Below are 25,260 nucleotides of genomic sequence, written 5' to 3' on the forward strand. Positions count from 1 at the left end.
ACCTTAGAACCATCGTTGCATTCCCAGGGAAAGACTGGTCATTTTCCCCATATGATTATCATTCTCAAAATCACATATTTCCAGTTCATTCCAGGTCAGGCTAATACGCAGAGAGTGTGTGTGTGTGTGTGTGTGTGTGTGTGTGTGTGTGTGTGTGTGTGTGTGTGTGTGTGTGCACAGAGTGACTCATACTTGATGACTGTGCCTTTTGTGCCCCCTGAAGTGGTAAGCATGACCCTAGTGGTAAGACTGACTCTCAGGTCATCCTGGTCCAGGCCCAAGAGCTCAGCGCAGTACTGCAGAGTCTGATTCGACTGATTTTTCAAAACACAGCCACCTGCCAGCCAACACAGAAGAGCGCATCAAAACAAGTTTTAATGTACAACACACTTTATTCCATACTCAGTATATAACCAGAATTATTCTCTCCATATTCACTGGATATGAGCAATCGCACGCTCCGATTGGCTACTCTGCTACTAGGCTATCAGCTCATATACCATGAGTAGAGAAAAACAAAATGGCAGAGCATTTTGCTGAACCAACCGAGGACGAAAGAAAACTCTACTTGTAAACAAAACCCCCCAAAAAAATTTTAAAAAGCAACAAAATATGGAATTAAAAGTATTTGATAAGAACGCATCTTTATTTTTCAAGAATTATTATTATAGCATTTTTCACAAACTGCTACTGTCATTTCGCCAGTTTGTTTACATTCTAAGCGGAAATTATTTTGGTGGACGTTTTGATAAAGTTGTTATTTATCAAATTTGCAACAAAAAAAAATGCTCCGTTTCTCAAAATCCAGTGAATGTGAATATAATGCAACAGTTATTCCACTTAATCTCATCGTACATGGCTTATAGCCAATTCGGTGCTATGCGCCTACCAGCTCATGTATGACTCCATTTCGTGGAATAACTCTTAATTATACCACAGTGTGGTTGAATGCTCAAAGCTGACTGGAGAGAGAAAGAGAAGGAGAAAGGCTGATGATGGAATGACTGTTTATCACAGCTATAACGTGAGAGGATAGGAACGAACTTGCGTCTCAAATGTTCCACAACATTAATTTCATCTTTAAACTGTTAATGCCCATGACGTGTTATACAATAATAAATGAAACATTTTAACTGTTGGCAAGTTGCTGTGGAATAAGAGGAATAACACACTTATGGGCAAGGAGCTCTTACACATCATGCTGCATCACTCCCCTCCAGCATGCATCATTTTCATAATAACAGCAGGGTCAGTTGTGTGTTATTTTTTATGTATCAGATTTATGTGCAAAGTTATATACACCTTATGTCTACATGCATCTACAGTAAACAGATTTAAATATATGCTTACTATAACATACATAATTGTATTAAATCAGACAGACTTAAATGACAGACTTTCTATTTATCAACCAAGAATGTCTCTCTGGGGAGCATACTCTCCCAAAAAAAAAAAACCATGTAATTATTTTATAGAATATTAAATGACAGTTTTCATTTCTCGTCTGAGAGGCATATGAGAAACAAGACAACGCAAGACAGAAGCCATGTGTTCAGTTACTCTTTTCTAAATCAGCTTGGTAGAAGATGGCCTAGTGCCTTCTAGAAGATGCAAAAATAGCTGACGCTGTCTGGCAACGATGGAAAAAAAAAAAACCTTACACACCACACTAATGAACAATGTTGAGGTGAGATGTTAGATGAGAGGGTTAAGGTGTGCATGTGTCAAAGAACAGATGATTAGCCGAATGAGAAAAACAGCTGTGTCCCTGTCAATAACATTGGTGCCACTTTAAGAACATATAAATGTCTCTATTTAATGGGTTATGTACACATACATTTATATTAAAGCCTGTGAGCTTGTACACGTGCACGAATGAGCATTCATGTTTATGCAAAATATATATAAAAAATATATTTATAGGTTTATACATATAATAAACAATATAATAAAGAAACCCTTGTTTTTTAAAAGCATGGGAAAAAAATAATAATAATGGCACTATCTACCAGAGGAGCTCCCAGTTTCTTCGAAGTCTATATTGCCAAGATGCAGGACTCCTGCCACCACCCTGAAGAGATTGAGCTTCTCTGTGTCATCAAGGCCGATCTTTTTCATGGCTATGCACATCCTATTGAAATCCCCCACATCATCCAGTTGAGGGTCTTTCAGAGCTCCTACTTTCAATTGCTAAAGAAACATGCCACAAAAAAGTCATAATTATAAGTTTGGCCAGAGTAATTGTGTTCCAGTCTCTTTTTGTTGCAGATTTCTAAAATCAATGTAGAATAAAGTTATAAAGCAAATGCTAAAACCACACACAAACACATGTACACACGTCATTCAATGTGTGTCTAAAGTCTATAGTTCACACACATCTCGAAGAAAAAAAAACAAAAAACAAATCAATTCTACTTTCGTATAATCCTCAGTTGCACTAAAATTAACCATCAGAAATCCTAGTGATGTCAGATTACATTCACAGAGGGTCAACACACTGCATAGTTTGGTGTTATCCTTGCTCTAACACAGGATTCAATTCATAGAGAGTATTTCTGGTGCCAATTCAAGTATAGTACAAAGTACTCAATCTTGCAGTATAGTGGCCCTTGAAGAATGTGATCCAGCATGCAAGAGATGCTACATTTCATAAAACCTGACCCATCAATGTAAATCCATAAGCATGCATCTTCATCACAGCAAACTCAACCTTGTAAAGAAACAGCACAGCAATGTACTCAGCACTAGACCTAGAAACAAAAGATCACCTTTTTGTCCTGGATTTGAATGAGAACAAAAAGACAGTAATGTTCTGTTATAATCAAAGTGGAAGAATACATAATACAATTATATATTATGAACAGTTTCTAATTTCTAATAAGCATACAGATACAGTAAAAGAGGGTCTCCGATTGTGCCAGAATAATTTTGAAAGTCTAGTAGTAGCAAGTCAAGGCAACACAGCTGAGCAATGTAATGTCTTTAGGATTATGCAGATTACCACGATTCAGTTATTTCATGGGCATAAGCAAGATATCCAGTGAATAATTATAAAAAGTAGATTCTAAGTGCTGCAAAAAGTGTTTGCATGACGAATTTCCTAAAAAGAGACTATTTTTAATTAATTTTTCATAATCGACAAAATTACCTTTATTTAATGGTTCGTGACAACGATAAACATTAAGTGCTTTGTAGCAAAATTCCCTCCAGGGGGTTCATCTACAGCCATTATGCCAGTGCTGGGATTTAATAGCTAATCAAAACCCAGGATTAAAACACAAATAATTAAAAGCAAGATAACATACATGTCCCACAAAATGTATTTCTCTTTGTTGTGAACAATCACTGTACAGTAATGACACATCCTTTATCAGAGGAACAAAACACTAACACTTGCAGACTGAAGTGTCAAGTTCTCCTACACTAACGTACCCTAATTTAACCACACGACCACTAATGATGTAATTTAGCACCTCGTTATCAATTAATAGACTGATAATAAAATGTACATTTGTAGATAATCCATCAGGGTTCATGCACAGAAACACAGGATCAAATTACAGCTTGCTGAAACAGTAAAGCACTGTAGACTTGTGACATACCTCAGGACTCTTCCGGTTCTGCATGATCTGCTTATCTGAGTCTTTGTTTGCAAAGTATCTTGTGCAGCCACGACTCAAATACTGAATAAAAACAATGATTTTATTGGTAAGATTTTCAAACTTTGCACTGCATGGCCTGTAATGTGATGAGTTTCATGCTAGTTGTGATGCTGAGTATGAGACCAATGTGCTGAAAAAAACAGGCAAATATGCCATCTAGTGGCATCACTTACACCTGAGCTTTTGGAGACAGCTGGATGTGAAACATAAATGAATGAATGAATGAATGAATGAATGAATGAATGAATGAATGAGCAAGCAGTTGTGGTCAAAAGTTTACTCATCATGGACTTTAATATCGTGCCAATATTGGACTTTCAAAGATTTCTCTTAACTTTTTTTCTGGGAAAGAATAATTGAATTGCCCCTTTGGGGATGAATAAAGTATTTTGAATTGAACTGAATTGTACATCTTTAAGAGAAAGGGGAAAAAAATTCTCTGGTCATTATGGCCAAACAACTCAATTTACATCTCATCCAACCATAAAATTTTCCCCCAGAAGGCTTTTTCATTGTTCATGTAGCCAACTTCAAACTTTAGTCGAGCTTGAAGTTATCGACTTTGGAGCATGGGCTTTCTTAGAAGGCAGCCTCTCAGTCCCTGGTAATGTAAACACTGATGTTCCAGGAGCTTCCAGTTCATGGCAGGCCTGTGCCTTGGCTGTTCCTGATGATTGCAAACCAATTTCCTCTCAGCTTAGAGTGAGAGTTTGGGTCTTCTACCAGGCCATGGCAAAGCGGCTACCCTTCCCAATAAGTATTACATATAAATGTTTGAACTGATGATCTTGGAACCTGCAGTTTAGAAATGGCTCCAAGAGACATTCCTGAGTTATATAACTAGACATAAACAAACTTTACTGTCATTCAGTATGCAACAAGTGTGCACAGAACAAAATTTCTTTGTAATTTGGCTCAGCACAGAATTAAATATAAAAATATATTAAAATATGCAGCAGCAAAAATATTATAAAGTGCAATAGTATAAAGTAACCTGTGGAATTAAGAATTGTCCAAGTATAAATACAACCCCGATTCCAAAAAAGTTGGGACAAAGTACAAATTGTAAATAAAAACGGAATGCAATAATTTACAAATCTCAAAAACTGATATTGTATTCACAATAGAACATAGACAACATATCAAATGTCGAAAGTGAGACATTTTGAAATTTCATGCCAAATATTGGCTCATTTGAAATTTCATGACAGCAACACATCTCAAAAAAGTTGGGACAGGGGCAATAAGAGGCTGGAAAAGTTAAAGGTACAAAAAAGGAACAGCTGGAGGACCAAATTGCAACTCATTAGGTCAACTGGCAATAGGTCATTAACATGACTGGGTATAAAAAGAGCATTTTGGAGTGGCAGCAGCTCTCAGAAGTAAAGATGGGAAGAGGATCGCCAATCCCCCTAATTCTGCGCTGACAAATAGTGGAGCAATATTAGAAAGGAGTTCGACAGTGTAAAATTGCAAAGAGTTTGAGCATATCATCATCTACAGTGCATAATATCATCAAAAGATTCAGAGAATCTGGAAGAATCTCTGTGCGTAAGGGTCAAGGCCGGAAAACCATACCGGGTACCCGTGATCTTCGGGCCCTTAGACAGCACTGCATCACATACAGGCATGCTTCTGTATTGGAAATCACAAAATAGGCTCAGGAATATTTCCAGAGAACGTTATCTGTGAACACAATTCACCATGCCATCCGCCGTTGCCAGCTAAAACTCTATAGTTCAAATAAGAAGCCGTATCTAAACATGATCCAGAAGCGCAGGCGTCTTCTCTGGGCCAAGGCTCATTTAAAATGGACTGTGGCAAAGTGGAAAACTGTTCTGTGGTCAGACGAATCAAAATTTGAAGTTCTTTATGGAAATCAGGGACGCCGTGTCATTCAGACTAAAGAGGAGAAGGAGAGACCCGAGTTGTTATCAGCGCTCAGTTCAGAAGCCTGCATCTCTGATGGTATGGGGTTGCATTAGTGCGTGTGGCATGGGCAGCTTACACATCTGGAAAGACACCATCAGTGCTGAAAGGTATATCCAGGTTCTAGAGCAACATATGCTCCCATCCAGACGACGTCTCTTTCAGGGAAGACCTTGCATTTTCCAACATGACAATGCCAAACCACATACTGCATCAATTACAGCATCATGGCTGCGTAGAAGAAGGGTCCGGGTACTGAACTGGCCAGCCTGCAGTCCAGATCTTTCACCCATAGAAAACATTTGGCGCATCATAGAACGGAAGATACGATAAAAAAAGACCTAAGACAGTTGAGCAACTAGAATCCTACATTAGACAAGAATGGGTTAACATTCCTATCCCTAAACTTCAGCAACTTGTCTCCTCAGTCCCCAGACGTTTACAGACTGTTGTAAAGAGAAAAGGGGATGTCTCACAGTGGTAAACATGGCCTTGTCCCAACTTTTTTGAGATGTATTGTTGTCATGAAATTTAAAATCACCTAATTTCTCTTTAAATGATACATTTTCTCAGTTTAAACATTTGATATGTCATCTATGTTCTATTCTGAATAAAATATGGAATTTTGAAACTTCCACATCATTGCATTCCATTTTTATTTAGAATTTGTACTTTGTCCCAACTTTTTTGGAATCGGGGTTGTAGAAGTTTAGAGTTCAGTTTGATTTAGGAGATTGGGTTTGGAGTTCAGCAGTATGGTGACCTGGGGGAAAAAAGTTGTTACAGAACCTGGTGGTCCTGCACCAAATACTGCAGAACCTCTTTCCAGAGGCCAGGAGGGAGAACAGTCCATAGTGAGGGTGTGAGGGGTCACTGATGTTTCTGGCTCGGGACATGCAGTGCTTAGGTGCGACGTCCTGAATGGAAGGAAGAGAAGTCCCAATGATTTTCTCCACTGTCCTCACCACTCTGCTCACAGTCTTCCAGTCAGAGGCACAGCAGCCTCCAAACCACAGAGAGATCCAGCTGGTCAGAACACTCTCTATGGTGCTTCTGTAGAATGTAGTGAGGATGGGCAGGTGGGCTCTCCTCATCCTACGCAGGAAGTGCAGACGCTGCTGTGCCTTCTTGACCAGTGACGCGGTGTTCACAGACCAGGTGAAGTTGTCTGTGATATGCACCCCCAGGAACTTGGTGCTACTGACCACCTCCACAGCTGTGTTGTTGATGAGAAGTGGCGCGTGGCTGGGCTGGTTCTTCCTAAAGCCGACAATGATCTCTTTGGTTTTGTTTTTGGTTTTGTCCACGTTCAAGATCAGGTTGTTTTCTCTGCACCAGCCCACCAGCTGCTCCACCTCCTGTCTGTAGGCCAGGTCGTTGTTGTCCCTGATGAGGCCCACCACTGTTGTGTCATCCGCAAACTTCACAATGTGGTTGCTGGCAGCCCTGGGGACGCAGTTGTGTGTCATCAGAGTGAACAGCAGAGGGCTCAGGACACAGCCCTGAGCGGAGCCTGTGCTGAGGGTGATGACACTGGAGGTGTTCTGTCCGACCTGCACTGACTGTGGTCTTTCAGGGAGGAAGTCTAGCAGCCAGTTGCACAGGGGGGTACTGAAGCCCAGGGGACCCAGTTTGTTCACCAGATGCTGTGGAATGATGGTATTAGATGCTGAACTGAAATCCAGGAACAGCATTCGCATGCGTGGTGTTCTCCTCCAGGTGTGCAAGACTCAGGTGAACAGCGGAAGAGATGGCGTCCTCAGTGGAGCGGTTTGGCTGGTAGGCAAACTGGAAGGGGTTGAACGTGGGAGGGAGACCGGAGGTGATGTGCTCCTGTACTAGCCTCTCAAGGCACTTCATCATAATGGGAGTGAGTGCGACAGGCCGGTAGTCGTTGAGTGATGTGATTTGAGGTTTGTTTGGCACTGGGATGATGGTGGCAGTCTTGAAACAGGATGGGACTTTGGCTTGATCCAGTGAGGTGTTGAAAATGTCCATTAGAACATAAGCCAGCTGGTCTGTACATTCCCCGAGCACCCGACCAAGAATATTATCAGGGCCCGGGGCCTTCTGTGTGTTGACTCTCCTCAGAGTCCTCCGCACCTCAACTGTATCAAGACAGAGTGCCTCTTCATCCTGATGGGGAACAGCTTTCACCAGAGGAGTGCTATTTAGTGCCTCAAACCTCCCAAAGAAGTTATAGAGTTCATTGAGGAAGTCTGCATCATCATCACACTCGGGAGGGGCCACCCTGTAGTTTGAGATAGCCCGTATGCCTTGCCATATATCCCTGGTGTTAGCGGTGTCGTGGAAAAAGAATTTGACGACTGTGAGCGCGCTTTGCTAGTCTGATGGCATGGTGCAAGTTGGCTCTCGCTGTTCTCAGTGCCTTCTCGTCACCAGACTTGAAGGCTGAGTTCCATGCCTGTAGCATTTTGCGTACTTCGTAAGTCATCCAGGATTTTTGGTTGGCCCGGGTGGTGATGCTCTTTATGTCACTGACATCCTCCATGCATTTGTTGATGTAGGCCGACACAGACATGGCATACTCATCTATGTTGGTATGATCATTATAAGGGGCAGCTGCCTTGAACATGTCCCAGTCAGTGTGCTCAAAACAGTCCCGTAGTGCCTCCATAGCCCCCTCAGACCATACCCTCACCTGCCTCACTGTAGGTTTTCCTCTGATCAGCAGGGGCTTATATGCAGGGATTAGCATAATGGATAAATGGTTAGAAGAGCCAAGGATCTATGATTCTCTTTTTCAGATCTGCACTGAGCTCCTTGGACTTTCCCATTGTACTGTGTGTTGGTCAATCCAATGAGTGCTGTCAAACTCTTTATGTTGACCCAGAGAAGCTACCAGCTGTAATCAATCATGATCACTAACAGGAAGTTAAGAGTCCTTGGGCTTGGCATATTAAAAGACATCTTAGAACTTTCAGCACCACTGAATTAATAATCCGTGTAATACATACAGGGTTTTATATACATACAACCCCAGTTCCAAAAAAGTTGGGACGCTTTGTAAACTGTAAATAAAAACGCAATGCGATAATTTGCAAATCATGGAAACCTTATATTTCATTGAAAATAGTACAAAGGCAATATATCAAATGTTGAAACTGACCAATTTTATTGTTTTTTGAAAAATATATGCTCATTTTGAATTTGATGTCAGCAACACATTTCAGAAAAGTTGGGACGGAGGCAGGTTTACCACTGTGTTGCATCACCTCTACTTTTAACAACACTCTGTAAACATTTGGGAACTGAGGAGACCAATTGCTGCAGTTTTGAAAGAGAAATGTTGTCCCATTCTTGCCTGATATACAATTTCAGTTGCCCAACAGTTTGGGGTCTCCTATGTCGTATTTTGCGCTTCATAATGCACCAAATGTTTTAAATAGAAGACAGGTCTGGACTGCAGGCAGGCCAGTTTAGCACCTGGACTCTTTTACTACGGAGCCATGCAGTTTTAATATGTGCAGAAAGCGGTTCAGCATTGTCTTGCTGAAAGAAGGAAGGCCTTCCCTGAAAAAGATTTTGCCTGGATGGCAGCATATTGCTCTGAAACATGTATAGATCATTCAGCATTAATTCTGTCTTCCCAGATGTACAAGCTACCCATGTCATGTGCACTAATGCACCCTCATACCATCACAGGTGCTGGCTTTTGAACTGCGCACTGATAACAAGCCGGATGGTCCCTCTCCTCTTTAGCCTGGAGGACGTGGTGTCCATGATTTCTAAAAAGAATTTCTACTTTTGATTCGTCAAACCTCGGGACAATTTTCCATTTCACCTCAGTCCATCGTAAAAGAGCATGGGCCCAGAGAAGGTGGCGGTGTTTCTGGGTATTGTTTATATTTGGTTTTAACTTGCATTTGTGGATGCAGTAATGAACTGTATTCACAGATGATGGGTTTCTGAAGCATTCCTGAGCCCATACAGTGATTTCCACTACAGACACGTGTCTGCTTTTAATGCAGTGTCACCTGAGGCCCGGAAGATCACAGACATCCAATGCCAGTTTTCAGCCTTGTCTCTTGCATACAGAGGAGATTTCTCCAGATTCTCTGAATCTTTTAACGATATTATGTACCATAGATGATCTCATCTCATCTCATTATCTCTAGCCGCTTTATCCTTCTACAGGGTCGCAGGCAAGCTGGAGCCTATCCCAGCTGACTACGGGCGAAAGGCGGGTACACCCTGGACAAGTCGCCAGGTCATCACAGGGCTGACACATAGACACAGACAACCATTCACACTCACATTCACACCTACGGTCAATTTAGAGTCACCAGTTAACCTAACCTGCATGTCTTTGGACTGTGGGGGAAACCGGAGCACCCGGAGGAAACCCACGCGGACACGGGGAGAACATGCAAACTCCGCACAGAAAGGCCCTCGCCGGCCCCGGGGCTCGAACCCAGGATCTTCTTGCTGTGAGGCGACAGCGCTAACCACTACACCACCGTGCCGCCCACCATAGATGATGTGATCCCCAAATCCTTTGCAATTTTACACTGAGGAACGTTATTCTTAAATTGTTGCACTGTTTGCCCACGCAGTCTTTCACAGAGCGGTGAACCCCTCCCCATCTTTACTTCTGAGAGACTTCGCCTCTCTGGGATGCTCTTTTTATACCCAATCATGTTACTGACCTGTTGCCAATTAACCAAATTAGGTGGTTGTTTGGTTTTTTTCATATTACACAACTTGTTCAGTCGTTTGTTACCCCTGTCCCAACTTTTCTGAAACATGTTGCTGACATCAAATTCAAAATGAGCATATATTTTTCAAAAAACAATAAATATTTTTCAGTTTCAACATTTGATAGGTTATATTTGTACTATTTTCAATGAAATATAGGGTTTCCACAATTTGCAAATTTTCATACTATGTTTTTATTTATAGTTTGCACAGTGTCCCAACTTTTTTGGAATTGGGGTTGTAATAAATATATATATATATATATATATATATATATATATATATATATATATATATATATATATATATATATAAAACCCTGTATGTATACGTTTGACCATGTTTTGATCTCAGAAAACCCTCAATAAATTAATGCTTGTGCACCAAATTCTTTTTTCCCCCCATTTAAAGATGTACAATCATTCTTCCCCAGAAAATGAACAGCTGAAGAAGTCACTGAAAACACAATATTGCCATAACATTCATGTCCTTGATGAATGCCTGTAAACTTCTGACTGTAACTGTATATGAAACTGAAATCTTTATATTAAAAAAAAAAAAAAACACCCCACATAACTGAAACCAAACCCTATTTTCACAAACTACATCTACATAAAGCTGTGCTATGGCACATTTTGTAAACTGTATAAAACTGCATGTCAGAGGCATTTAGAGAGAAACAATAATTCACACATCTCAAACTGGTCCAATTATCTTGGACGAATGGGGAATATAAACATGCATGTCCAGCTGTCGATAAAACTTTTCCTTAGACTTTTGATTCAGCCTTCATTTTAAATTGTGTTTCATTTGACAAATTAAGAGAAAGCTCTTTTGTGTTTATAAGAGAGAGAGACTTACCCGGAAATTGTCAGGTGAATTTAAGTGCAGCATATTCCTGAGGTCTTCAGAGGCACCAGCGCAGAGCCGGTAGAATATGTGATAATTGCGCTCATCTAAACTCTGCATGCAGATGCGAGACTTCTCTAACAGATAGTGTGAGACAAATCCACCTACGACTGCATTCTGCATGTCAAACAACAAAAATAATATTCAAAATAAGGATATGCACTCACTGTGCACTTTTTTTTTTTAGGAATACCTGGTCACCTGCAAATTCATGCAGTTATCTAATCACCCCTTCATGTGTAGCAGCACACTGCATAAAATCACATACAGATCAAGAGCTTCAATTAATGTTCACATCAAACATCATTATGGGGAAAAAATGTGATCTCAGTGACTTTAACCATGACATGGTTGTGAGTGCCAGATGAGCCGGTTTGAGTATTTCAGAAGCTGCTGATCTCCTGGAATTGTCACACACAACAACCACTACAGTTTACACAGAATGGTATGAAAAAACAACAACATTCTGTGAGCAGAGGCTCTGTTCATGAAAAACTTTGCTGATGAGCCACTGGAAAAGACCAGGTGATTTGTTTTCTAATCTTCAGCAGTACAGTTTTAGTGAGCCTGTGCCAGCTGTAGCCTCAGATTCCTGTCCTTGGCTGACAGGAGGAGTGGAAACCAATGTGGTCTTCTGCTGCTCATCTACTTCAAGGTTTGATGTTCTGTCCATGCTGAGACGCTTTTCTGCTCACCATGGTTGTAAAGCGTGATTATGGACCCTTTTCACGTGACGTCACGACAAACGCGGCCGCCATTTTGGACATGTACTGCCAGTAGTTTACCACAGCCAGCATTGAGGAACGGCGGCAAAGAAAGTGTTTATTTTCAGCAAGACTTCCATCATGCCACTATGTTGTTGTGCACCTGGATGTAGTAACCATCAACAACCAAGGCAAGGTTTATCATTTTATCGGATCCCGACAGAGAAGATGGATAGCGGCCATAAACAGGAAAGAATGGCAGCCCTCGGCATACCCGCGCTTGTGCAGTGACCACTTTGTTGGAGGTAAGACGAATAAAATTAGCCAGAAAAGGCATTACATTGCTGTTAACATTCTGTGGCGGCGAGTGTGTAACCAAATAGGCTAAAATAACCCACTGTAACCTCTTTGTTCTTCTGTAGTAGCTATTAGCTAACGACATTAGCTAGCGTTGTGTTCCTTTGCTGTTGGTAGACTGTAGGACAGATCAGAGGCAGTGTCCTACAAACAGCGCTTAATTTGAGGGGGAGCAAGCCGGAGCACGCTCCGGAACCTCGGGCATTGGCTCCGGCAGCTATTTACACTGGATCCGGTGATCCGACACCTCTTTTGACTATGTAACAAAAAAAAAAAACAAATAATTAAATTAAAAAATGCAAGTTTATTTAGTGTTAATGTCTGATTTTGATATCTGTCTTGTTGGTGATTTCTCTCATGAAACGACATCCACAAAATATCTGCAGATGAACTTAATTTGCAGTGTTATTACAAAACATGCCCAGAAGCGCAGCGCCGCGCCCCCCTCCCCCCCTCTTTTTTTCCGCACCGGAGCCGCTCATCCTCTGCGCTCCGGGACCTCCCACTTTACAAATTAAGCACTGCCTACAAATAAGTGTTCAAAACAAGAGGAACATGTATTTGTCTCTTAAATCCAGGCCGTTCCCTGTAATCTGTAACAACGGTTGGAGAAAGTAATGGCAAATAGTGAGTGCACAAACCATAGAAGGTAAACTGTACACAGCGCCAGGGCAGTGTGATGGTAAACGTCGCTCTCTAAGCCTGCTAACCTCAATTTTTGAAAATACCTCTCCCTCTGCTCGTCCTGTAAATGCCCTACGTTGCTGGATAGCGAAGGTGTTTTCTGCATCTCGCTCCTTTTTCTTGTATGTTCTCCGTTTGTCGCCTTCAAACCAATTCGAGCCGAAGCCTGCTACATGTCCAAAATGGTGGTCGCGTTTACGAAGGTCATGTGACTGAAAAGGGTCTATATGAGTTACTATATCTTTCCTGGCAGCTCGAACCAATCTGGCCATTTTCCTCTGACCTCTTTTATCAACAAGACGTTTCCACCTATAGAACTGTTGCTCAGTCAATGTTTTTTGCACCATTCTGTGCAACTCTACACATTTTTGCTGTGTGAGAAAATCCCAGGAGATCAGTAGTTTCTGATATACTCAAACTAGCCCACCTGGTACCAACAACCATGCTACGGTTAGTCACAGAGATCGCAATTTTTCTTCATTCAGATGTTTGATGTGAATATTAACTGAAGCTCTTGACCTGTATCTGCATGATTTTATGCATTGTGCTGCTGCCAGGTGTTTGGCTGTTTAGATAACTGCATGAATGTGCATGTGTACAGATGTTCCTACTAAAGTGGACATAATAATAATAATGTTTATTACTTATATTGCGCATTTTAACATTTGGTAATATGATCAAATGCACATTACACTAAAATACTTAAAATATAATATATATAAAAAAAGTGGACTCTGAGTATACACTATATGGCCAAACGTTTTTGGACACCAGACCATCACACACATATGTAGGCTTTCCCCAAACTGTTGCCCCAAAGTCTATTCTGTCTGATTAACTTTAACATGTTTTCACAAAGTACAAGAAAGAACACAATTGTATAGGGTGTCTTTGTATACTACAGCATTATAATTTCCTAAAACTAAGGGGTCAAAACATGTTCCAGCATGACAATGCCTCTGTGCACAAAGCACGGTCCATGAAGACATGGTTTGCCAAGGTTGGCGTAGAAGAACTCAAGTGGCTTGCACAGAGCCCTGACCTCAACAACACTGAAGACTTTTGAGATGAACTGGAACACAGACTACACACCAGTCCTCTTTGCCCCAACATAAATGCCTGTCCTCAGGCTCTTGTGGTTGATTGGGCAAATCCCCACAGCCATGTTAAAAATCTAGTGAAGAACAGCAAAGGGAGGATGAAATCTGGCATGAGATGTCCAAAAAGTGTATGTGGGTGTGATGGTCCACAAACTTTTGGCAATATAGTGTATACAACATAAGAAAATGAGCCTAGTTAGAAACAGTACTAAACTCATTAATCTCCAATCTGTACAATTAAGAAGCCATACAGTGCCTTGCAAAAGTATTCATCCCCCTTGGTGTTTGTCCTGTTTTGTAGCATTACAAGCTGGAATTAAAATGGATTTTTCAGGGGTTAGCACCATTTGATTTACACAACATACCTACCACTCTAAGGGTACACATTGTTTTTTTTTTTGTTTGTTTTTTTTATTGTGACACAAACAATAATTAAGATGAAAAAACAGAAATTGGGGCGGCACGGTGGTTAGCGCTGTCGCCTCACAGCAAGAAGGTCCGGGTTCGAGCCCTGTGGCCGGCGAGGGCCTTTCTGTGTGGAGTTTGTATGTTCTCCCCGTGTCCGCGTGGGTTTCCTCCGGGTGCTCCAGTTTCCCCCACAGTCCAAAGGCATGCAGGTTAGGTTAACTGGTGACTCTAAATTGACCGTAGGTGTGAATGTGAGTGTGAATGGTTGTCTATGTCTATGTGTCAGCCCTGTGATGACCTGGCGACTTGTCCAGGGTGTACCCCGCCTTTCGCCCGTAGTCAGCTGGGATAGGCTCCAGCTTGCCTGCGACCCTGTAGAACAGGATAAAGCGGCTAGAGATAATGAGATGAGATGAGAAAACAGAAATCTGGAGTGTGCATAGGTATTCACCCCCTTTCGTATGAAACCCCAAAATAAGAGCTGGTCCAACCAATTCACTTCATAAGTCATATAATTAGTTGATTAAGATCCACGTGTCTGTATAAATCAACCTGTTCTGGAAGGACCCTGACTTTGCAACACTACTAAGCAAGCAACATGAGAACCAAGGAGCACTCCAAACAGGTCAGAGACAAAATTGTGGAGAAGTATCGATCATGGTTGGGTCATAAAAAAAATCCCAAACTTTGAATATCCCAGGGAGCACCATTAAATCCATTATAGCAAAATGGAAAGAACGTGGCACCACTACAAACCTGACAAGAGAAGGCCGCCCACCAAAACTCATAGACCAGGCAAGGAGGGCAGTAATCAGAGATACAACAAAGACCCCAAAGATAACACTGAAGGAGCTGCAAAGATCCACAGTGGAGATGGGAGTATCTGTCCATCGTACCACTTTCAGCTGTACACTCCACAGAGCGGGGCTTTATGGAAAAGTGGCCAGAAAAAAGCCATTGCTGAAGAAAACGTTTGGAGTTTGCCCAACAGCATGTAGCAGACTCCCCAAACAGGAGTTTGAGACAAAAATTGAACTTTTTGGCCATCGTGGGACATGCCATGTGTGGTGCAAACCCAACACCCTGAGAACACCATCCCTACAATGAAGCATGGTGGTGGCAGCATCATGCTGTAGGGATGTTTTTCTTCTGCAGGGACAGGAAAGCTGGTCAGGACTGAAGGAAAGATGGATGGCACTAAATACAGGGCAATTCTGGAGGAAAACCTGTTTGAGTCGGCCAGAGGTTTGAGACTGGGACGAAGGTTCAAATTCCAGCAGGACAATGACCCTAAACATACTGCTAAAGCTACACTGGAGTGGTTTAAAGGGAAACACTTAAATGTCTTGGAATGGCCTAATCAAAGCCCAGACCTCAATCCAATTGAGAACCTGTGGCATAACTTGAAGATTGCTGTACACCGATGCAACCCATCTAACTTGAAGGAGTTGGAGTAGTTTTGCCTTGAGGAATGGGCAAAAATCCCAGTGGCTAGATGTGCTAAGCTAATACAGACATACCCCAAGAGACTTGCAGCTGTAATTGTAGCAAAAGGTGGTTCTACAAAGTATTGACTTTGAGTGGGGTAAATACTTATGCACACTCCAGATTTCTGTTTTTTCATCTTAATTATTGTTTGTGTCAATAAAAAAAAAACAAAAAAAACAAATGTGCACCTTTAAAGTGGTAGGCATGCTGTGTAAATCAAATGGTGCTAACCCCCCCAAAATCCATTTTAATACCAGCTTGTAATGTGACAAAACAGGACAAACACCAAGGGGGATGAATACTTTTGCAAGGCACTGTAAATGAGTGTGACTAAACAAGCAATAACAATGCTCTGAATATTATAATGATTTGCATCCATAAATTGTATCAAATATTGTCATTAAAACTGTGTAAACTCATGTTTCAGCATATACAGCACAGCAGAAATGTTCTACCTTTTCATTAAAATGAATTTCCACAAATTTTCCAAAACGGCTACTGTTGTTGTTCCTGACAGTCTTTGCATTTCCAAATGCTTCAAGCAGTGGGTTTGCTGCAAGAAAATATACAAATGTCATAGATATCTATACATATGAAGAGGCAGCAGAAACTTAAAAACGCTGCAAAAAATTGAAAACTGAATTTGAGGAGAAAAGTACTTAATACTAGTGAAATTATCTTGCTGCCTGGACAAAGAATTTTACTTGACAAGACATTTTGGAATAAGTTGGTTACAATCTAGAACTAGTTTTAATAATCTCAGAGTTGGTGTCTTGTATTCTTCTAACAGGAAATGCTAGATCATTTCAACGATATTCAAGATATTCTAACTTGCTATCATTTTTTGCAGTGAACATACTTGATTTGACTTACCCTCAACAATCCTCTCATCAATATCTTGACCAGTACCATATGATGTAGTTAAATACCTGGGGTAGAGAGAAAATCATTCACCACACAATGAACTAAAACACTTCCTAAAGCTACTTCTAGCACCTGTGTGACATTCAGTGTTGCTAACAGTGACCTTATTGAGTTTCACTATGATTTGTCTTCTCATACTATTACATTAATTATGAGCTACTTTATCAGACCTGAGAACAAACTTTGTGTTTTCAGTTTTTCCAGCACCAGATTCACCAGACACAATGATTGACTGGCTCATCTTCAGCACCTTCATGTCTCGATATGCCTTATCAGCTGGGATGGAAAGACACGGGGGAAAAGTGAAAGAGGGAGATTAAATACAGAAAGTAATAAAAGTGAATTCTCAATTTCAAATAAACTTTCTAATGATATCAAGCATTCACCAATAGCATAAACATGAGGTGGGAGGGTTCCCAAAGAGCGGCCCTGGTAGCTCTTGATGGTCTCAGGGGCGTAGAGTTTAGGAATGTCGTAGTAAGGGTTCACAGCAATCAGGATGTTAGCTACAAATGTCTGGAAGAAACAAAACATGGTGAAGAGCAGGATAAATGAAGTATAAGGGAACTGATAGAGGTAAATAAGAAAACTGTCAGTTAAGTGACATTTTCTGCATGACAATCCGGAATTTAGAAAAACATCAAGTGGCCACTGTAAACGCATCCCTTCGCAGCCCATTAGTGGATCCTTCACAAACAGGCTCCTCTACACCTGTTGCTGTTCAAGGCTGTCGGGTTAGCCTTGCCATGCTGCTTAGTGCTACCTCGCAGGACCTAATTAAGTGCAACAGGCAACCCGATAGCGTCTGGGCAGGATTAGCCAGGTCATCCGAGATAGGCAGTCACAGCAGGGCAGAGCCTCTACACTCAGCATGACACATACAGCACTGACAGCAGGTCTGTGGGCTTTTTTTTGGGGGGGGGGAGGGGGGGCAATTCTTATAAGGAAAAGCAGAACCACAAGCACACCTTCATCAATACATACCGTACGTCTGCTTCTCATATATGGCCATTCTAAATGAACATTTGACTGCTGGAGACTAAAAAATGTCTTTTAACTGTATTACTGCAACTACATTCCTCACAGAGCAGATTCACTGGAAGATGCATTTACATTTTACAACTACAAAAGTATTTGCATATTACTGAATCTAAAATAGGATACTGACTGTATACCAAAATGTCTACGCATTACTGAAGATTTAGACCCAGCTTTAGTGGACATATATTAAGAGTTACCAGAGAATGCAAGTGAAAGTAATCCGACTTACATAGATTAGGTCTTTGCTGTAACGAACTCGTACATTATTCAGAAGGGTGGCTTCATTTAAGTACATAAGAGAACCTAAAGATAAAGCAAAATATGACGAATCACACAATCATATTAATGCATTCATTATGGCATACATGAGCATATATCAATTTACTTCAATAGCCTGAATGTCACAACTTACAGTTGTCCTCTACATGTTTGTTGACATCATCCTCTGCCGGGAAGACTTGGCTAATGGGAGCCAGGAAAGTCTGGAAATTCACACAGAACATCAACACCTATTATTACCCTGTTCCCTTAAGGTAAGATAATGCCTAATTAGCTTCTCAGAATTCATTTAAATGCTTGACCCATAAACTGAACAAGCACACAGAAAAGGTTTGCTTCTCAGAACAAGTGCTATAAATACAGAGCATTTTCATATACATGTTAATTAATAGTTCATTTCAAGAACTTTAAAACAAAACTTCTATAACAGTGGTTTTACAAAACAATGCAAATACCTGATTGGCTCCAAAGAAAATCACACTATAGTTGTTCTATACATACTATAGTTATTCTCTCCCCTGTTGATCAGAGAGACACTAGCCAATTGTGGGCATCTGTGAGCTCATGTATATGCAAGAGGCCAGTTCGCATTTTTCTCCAAGCGTGTTCAGCAATGCTGCAATTTTTTTGAGCAAAAGATACATTGATAAAACTGCACAGATCTTGAAGGAAAAATGTATGTTAGCCCTCACCATCCCTAGCTGGTAACTGTCGTTTTATAGGAGACAGCTAGGTAGTGGTGGGAAATAGTACTGAGAGAACATGGAGGGTGGGTGGGTGAATGAATGGATGGATGGATAATTATCCCCAATATATCTACTTAATATCCAACACAATAATATGAATGCAAGCACATTTGGTCGGAAATGATTTAATTAGACTTGAAGAGACCGACGCAAAATAGTGGTGAATATCTGAGAGGATAATTCATGTGGAGTGGGGTTTCTGAGAGAGAATCTTTAAGACTTATCACATCAAACATACAATGCGCACGTGCCACAAGGGTACATTATTTTTGAAGGTTGACAGCAACACAGGAGACTGACCACTCCTTTTCTTAAAAAACAAATACACAAGCTCATCCCATCTTAGTACACAGTTTTCAGTTCCACCAAGCACCAGAACAGTCCCTAGAAATTCCAAATTAAGAAACATATGACAAAGAAACAAATTTCGAGACTGCTTGGCGATACTACAATAACATTCCAGTGTAAGGGATGGGGAAAAAAATCTAAATATTTAACAAAACTGGGGCAAAGTTACAAAAGTGTAATTAGTTTTATGCCACTGCTAGTATCCAACAAAGCCTTTGCCTGCACCACAGCAGTACAGGCTGATTCTCTAAGGGGGTGGCTAAAACCCAGGTGGCTTACTCTTCTAATGAACCCAACCTGAGCGTAACATGAGCTGCACACCTGCTACAGGTAGGCGTCATTACTTATTAACTATCTCTGCAAGTGACACCCTTATACAGCACAGAGCTGAACCAGTTTGCTCATTTGCTCACTTATTCCTTTATTCTGGATACTTCCTTAAATTAAAAACACAAATCATACATTTATAGATGTTTTATGAATGTTACTGTTTTAATTTTATAATTTAAAAAAATCATATTACAAAATATCATGACTCTTCTTTTGACTTATTCTAATAAAGAATTTTTATTAATATTTGCAGTACAGTTGGATAAGTGAGTTAACAATCGATTAACCACGCTAGAGGTTTTTGTTTGCTGACTTACTTTGCCCTTGTGACTGATTGGTTCAATAGTGAGCGTGTCAGCGCCGATGTCGACTATCATCCCCAGCTGGAACCCATCAGTTGGATGGGGTGCCCACACAGGCTTCCCATCATCCATTGTACTCCACAACTTGACACCAGCTCTACAGGGCACAGAGAAGGAAGGAAAAATTAAATTAGGATATTTTTAATAAGTCAGGTTAAAATGCAAGCAATTAATGCTGGTAGCCAAAATAAAAAAGCAAATCTGGATTACATAAATAATGGATCCAACCAGTGTCCCTTTCTAATAATAAAGATGCACATCACAAAACAGCAGAAATAAAATAATGAAGGCACCCATAAATAGAATTGCAGAATATTGCAGGACTACAAGAAAGATTACAGTTATCATTACATTCTACGAGGGGCGGCACGGTGGTGTAGTGGTTAGCGCTGTCGCCTCACAGCAAGAAGGTCCAGGTTCGAGCCCCGTGGCCGGCGAGGGCCTTTCTGTGCGGAGTTTGCATGTTCTCCCCGTGTCCGTGTGGGTTTCCTCCGGGTGCTCCGGTTTCCCCCACAGTCCAAAGACATGCAGGTTAGGTTAACTGGTGACTCTAAATTGACCGTAGGTGTGAATGTGAGTGTGAATGGTTGTCTGTGTCTATGTGTCAGCCCTGTGATGACCTGGCGACTTGTCCAGGGTGTACCCCGCCTTTCGCCCGTAGTCAGCTGGGATAGGCTCCAGCTTGCCTGTGACCCTGTAGAACAGGATAAAGCAGCTAGAGATAATGAGATGAGATGAGATTACATTCTACGAGCACTGTAATGAAATATTCTACCATAAAGAACACTAACCAGCACCAGAGACCAAAATTAAAAACAATCCCCTGTGGATGAAACCTATTAAGAAGTGTTAGTAAGATGCCCAGCAATCAGGTGTGTGCTCAAGGCCAGGTTGATTAATGCTCTTATTTCAGTCCATAGCACATGTTACCTTGATCCACATTCAGTGCACCATGCTGAAAGCTTTTGTCATGTCCTTAGAGATTCCTATGGCTCAGTTCTCAATTCGTTAGGCATCACTTCATTCAGCATGTTAAATGACCTCATTGTCTGCTCTGCATAAACTGCATCTCTGCTAATGGACTGAACCTCATTCGGGTCGTTAGCAAGCCCAAGACAACAAAAGGTTTGCAGCAGAGCTGTGTTCTTCCCTAGATGCATCAGCAAAACAATCGGGTAAATTCTAGCAGCAAACTGACAGATAGACAAAATAGATCCCAGAAAATTTTAAATATATTCACTGATGTTAGATATTTAACACAAAAAATTTTAATTTGTTCTTCATCATTTGTTACGAGTTAAACTAACATGATAATGTCCATGTAAATGATGTTTTAGGACATTGTTAGAGGAAATAATCAAATCATCTCACTATTTTTCTCTGAACAAATAGTGGAGTCCATAAATTAATCCAAAACAACAAAACACTTCTTTTTCTTAACCTGCACATACAATTGTGTCACATATCACTCTTGTCTCCTGTAAAGAAAGGACAGCGACATCAATGTTGCGTAGCTCAGCACTCAAATCCTATACTCACAGAAATGTTAAAAAAAGTAGCAAACGATTAGTCTGGCAAAGATATTAAGCCCAACCGTTTCCCAAAGCGCGTGGTTGACCCGCCTCCCTGAAATGCCTCAGTTTGCTACTGGTCAAAGCCAGAAAAGGCTGTGACGAAGCTTAAACCAATCACATCACACTTTCCTCTGATGTATGTGACGCGACGGAAACTGCTTGAGTAACAGGAAGAAGATAAATACCTCCAGGGCTGCTCTTTGCTCCGTTTTCAATGAGAACTTCCCGTTGAATGCTTTCAATACAGCATCCACCGCTGTGTCAAAGGCTTGCCGCTGCTCCATGTTTGTAATGTTTCTAGTGAATGAAGCGCTTCCAGCATAGATTCTGTAAACAATCTATGGCTTCCGGTCGCAGTTCTACTATGTCACTGCCTTGAACACGCCTCTACCCAGGGCCGTTGGAGATGCTCAAAGTTGATTGGCTCCCGATTTTTCAGGAGCTTGGAAGAGCTGGAGATAGCTTGCCTTGCCAGACTAAGTTCGCAACAGGCCCCCGTGCTGCATCACACTTAGGATGGGCGGGCCCAGGCTAGCAAACGATACTTTTCCTTGGACCTTACGGACTAGTTCTAACCAGCTAGTTAAAGGGACACCACTTACGCCTTCCCAGGTAGAAGATACACATTAACGGTACCATCTCAATAACAAGCAAAGATACAGTTTGGTATCTTTATTTCAGAAAAAGTGTGCAGATCATGTAGATTGCACAACTGGAGCAAATTAGATTACTTTATCCAGACTGACTGAAGACATTTATATCTAATTATTTTTAAAGATAGCTAGAGTGATGTACAACTACTGTATGCAGAAATGTTACTACATAAGACAGTCGCCCTAAACATAGGCCCAAATGACAGCAATAATTTACTTTTACTTACAATCCTTCAGTTTATTACACATACTACATCAGATGTGACACTGACTTAGCAGTCATATGTTGTTCAGCCTTAACGTCAGGAAGCAGATAGCTAATAGATAGCAGGAGACCTTTGAAGGTGTTCCAAGACAAGACAGGTTCAAAGTTTACCAAGTATGAGGCAATGCATTCAAAAGAAGGAACCAGGCTCAATCTAAAAAGACTTTATAGGTCATAGGCAACGGTCGGAGGTGAAACGTAGAATATCAACTTTATTGTCTAGAAGAACGACCCAAAAAGCAAATTCAATCTCCCTAGCGTCTAATTTGCACCCTAAAATTGAATAAAACTGTTAAAATATACCGCCCAATTTCCGAAGGTTTGTTTACATCTCATTTATGCACACTTTCACTGCCAGGGGGCCGTCGTCGTGACGTCATTTAAGCCAAACAGACTGGGAGCAGTTCTGTGTTTACCTGCGAACAGAGTACATGTGTACGGACTTTGGTTGTGAGAGGTTGTGTAAAATGTCTGAAAGCGATAGCGATTTTGAAGTAGGGACTCTCCAAATTAAATATCAAGAGGTGAAACCATATATGTATGAACCTATGGCCGTTGCGAAGCAATCGGTGAATGTGGCTCACTGGTTTGACCGTGCAGCCTCGGAATCGGACAGCGACTCGGCCGACTCTGATCACGGTGACCCCGGACCTCAACAAGACTCGCCCAAACGATTTATCCTAGTAGTTATGATAAATTCTTACTTTCGTCGTAATACTAAATAAGAGATCTTTTGAAGAATAATTAAACCACCCTCCCTAGTGGATATACAGTAGGTAATGATTACTCGACAGTGCGCCGGTAGGCCACATTAGCCTGCCATCCATGGCATTATATTGTTTATAGCCTACCCTAAGCGAGGAAATATCCCTTTGTCTCATTTCTGCAATGATTGTACAGGAACTCTCAGGATTCTTGACTTGTCAATTGCAAGCAAACATAAAAATGTTTACCTCCAATCTTCTCCTTTTTGCTTGAGCGTTGCTGCTCCGTTTCTTCTTTGACTGCTTGATTTTGTTTCACGCACACAATCCACTCTCTCTGCCTCGTCTCCTCTTCCGGAAAAAAAACAACCCTCTGGCTTCACACACACAATCCACTCTCTCTGCCTCGTCTCCTCTTCCGGAAAAAAACAACCCTCTGGCTTCACACACACAATCCACTCTCTCTGCCTTGTCTCCTCTTCTGGAAAAAAACAACAACAACCCTCTGGCTTCACGTGCACAATCCACTCTCTCTGCCTCCTCTCCTCTTCTGGTAAAAAAAACAACCCTCTGGCTTCACACACACAATCCACTCTCTCTGCCTCATCTCCTCCAGAAAAAAAAAAAAACAACCCTCTGGCTTCACGTGCACAATCCACTCTCTCTGCCTCGTCTCCTCTTCCAGAAAAAAACAACCCTCTGGCTTCACGTGCACAATCCACTCTCTCCTCCTCCTCGTCTCCTCTTCTGGAAAAAGCCAACCCACTCTCTCTGCCTCTTCTCCTCTTCTGGAAAAAACCAACACTCTGGCTTCATGCACACAATCTACTCTTTCCTCCTCATCTCCTCTTCCGGAAAAAAAAAAACAACACTCTGGCTTCACGTGCACAATCCACTCTCTTCCGGAAAAAGCCAACCCACTCGCTCCGCCTCTTCTCCTCTTTAGGAAAAAGCCAACACTCTCACTCCGTCTCTTCTTTTTTGGAAAAAGCCAACCCACTCGTTCAGCCTCTTCTCCTTTTTCAGAAAAAGCCAACCCACTCGCTCCGCCTCTTCTCCTTTTTCGGAAAAAGCCAACCCTCTCGCTCCGCCTCTTCTCCTCTTTAGGAAAAAGCCAACACTCTCGCTCCGCCTCTTCTTTTTTGGAAAAAGCCAACCCACTCGTTCAGCCTCTTCTCCTTTTTCGGAAAAAGCCAACCCTCTCGCTCCGCCTCTTCTCCTCTTTAGGAAAAAGCCAACACTCTCGCTCCGCCTCTTCTTTTTTGGAAAAAGCCAACCCACTCGTTCCGCCTCTTCTCCTTTTTCGGAAAAAGCCAACCCACTCGCTCCGCCTCTTCTCCTCTTCCGGAAAAAGCCAACCCTCTCGCTCCGCCTCTTCTCCTCTTTAGGAAAAAGCCAACACTCTCGCTCCACCTCTTCTTTTTTGGAAAAAGCCGACCCACTCGTTCAGCCTCTTCTCCTTTTTCGGAAAAAGCCAACCCACTCGCTCCGCCTCTTCTCCTTTTTCGGAAAAAGCCAACCCTCTCGCTCCGCCTCTTCTCCTTTTTCGGAAAAAGCCAACCCTCTCGCTCCGCCTCTTCTCCTCTTTAGGAAAAAGCCAACACTCTCGCTTCGCCTCTTCTTTTTTGGAAAAAGCCAACCCACTCGTTCAGCCTCTTCTCCTTTTTCGGAAAAAGCCAACCCACTCGCTCCGCCTCTTCTCCTCTTCCGGAAAAAGCCAACCCTCTCGCTCCGCCTCTTCTCCTCTTTAGGAAAAAGCCAACACTCTCGCTCCACCTCTTCTTTTTTGGAAAAAGCCAACCCACTCGTTCAGCCTCTTCTCCTTTTTCGGAAAAAGCCAACCCACTCGCTCCGCCTCTTCTCCTTTTTCGGAAAAAAACAACCCTCTCGCTCCGCCTCTTCTCCTTTTTCGGAAAAAGCCAACCCTCTCGCTCCGCCTCTTCTCCTTTTTCGGAAAAAGGTAAAAACTTCTTCCTGAACCGGTCCCGTTGTTACAGTTCACTGCAAAACAATAAGGCATGGGGTTTTTCTTTGGAAATTCCCGAACGCACATCTGCACTCAAGCGGAACGGCA

At 41.7% G+C, this 25,260-nt stretch overlaps 1 protein-coding gene across 1 annotated transcript in view; it reads right to left on the reverse strand.

Annotated features, from left to right (window-relative positions):
• Positions 1–25,260, reverse strand: part of myo6b (myosin VIb) — a 72,771-nt gene that overhangs the window by 42,276 nt on the left and 5,235 nt on the right. The window contains exons 2-12 of the mRNA XM_060934115.1: positions 19,946–20,087; positions 18,338–18,407; positions 18,155–18,228; positions 17,271–17,400; positions 17,055–17,160; positions 16,834–16,889; positions 16,416–16,513; positions 11,172–11,336; positions 3,603–3,683; positions 2,010–2,190; positions 193–337 (exon numbers count right to left, since the gene is read on the reverse strand). Coding sequence (XP_060790098.1) covers positions 193–337; positions 2,010–2,190; positions 3,603–3,683; positions 11,172–11,336; positions 16,416–16,513; positions 16,834–16,889; positions 17,055–17,160; positions 17,271–17,400; positions 18,155–18,228; positions 18,338–18,407; positions 19,946–20,062 — 1,223 coding nt within the window. The 5' untranslated portion in view covers positions 20,063–20,087. The remainder of the gene's footprint in view (positions 1–192; positions 338–2,009; positions 2,191–3,602; positions 3,684–11,171; positions 11,337–16,415; positions 16,514–16,833; positions 16,890–17,054; positions 17,161–17,270; positions 17,401–18,154; positions 18,229–18,337; positions 18,408–19,945; positions 20,088–25,260) is intronic.

This window comes from Neoarius graeffei, chromosome 11 (genome assembly GCF_027579695.1).
Source record: "Neoarius graeffei isolate fNeoGra1 chromosome 11, fNeoGra1.pri, whole genome shotgun sequence".
Lineage (NCBI taxonomy): Eukaryota > Metazoa > Chordata > Actinopteri > Siluriformes > Ariidae > Neoarius > Neoarius graeffei.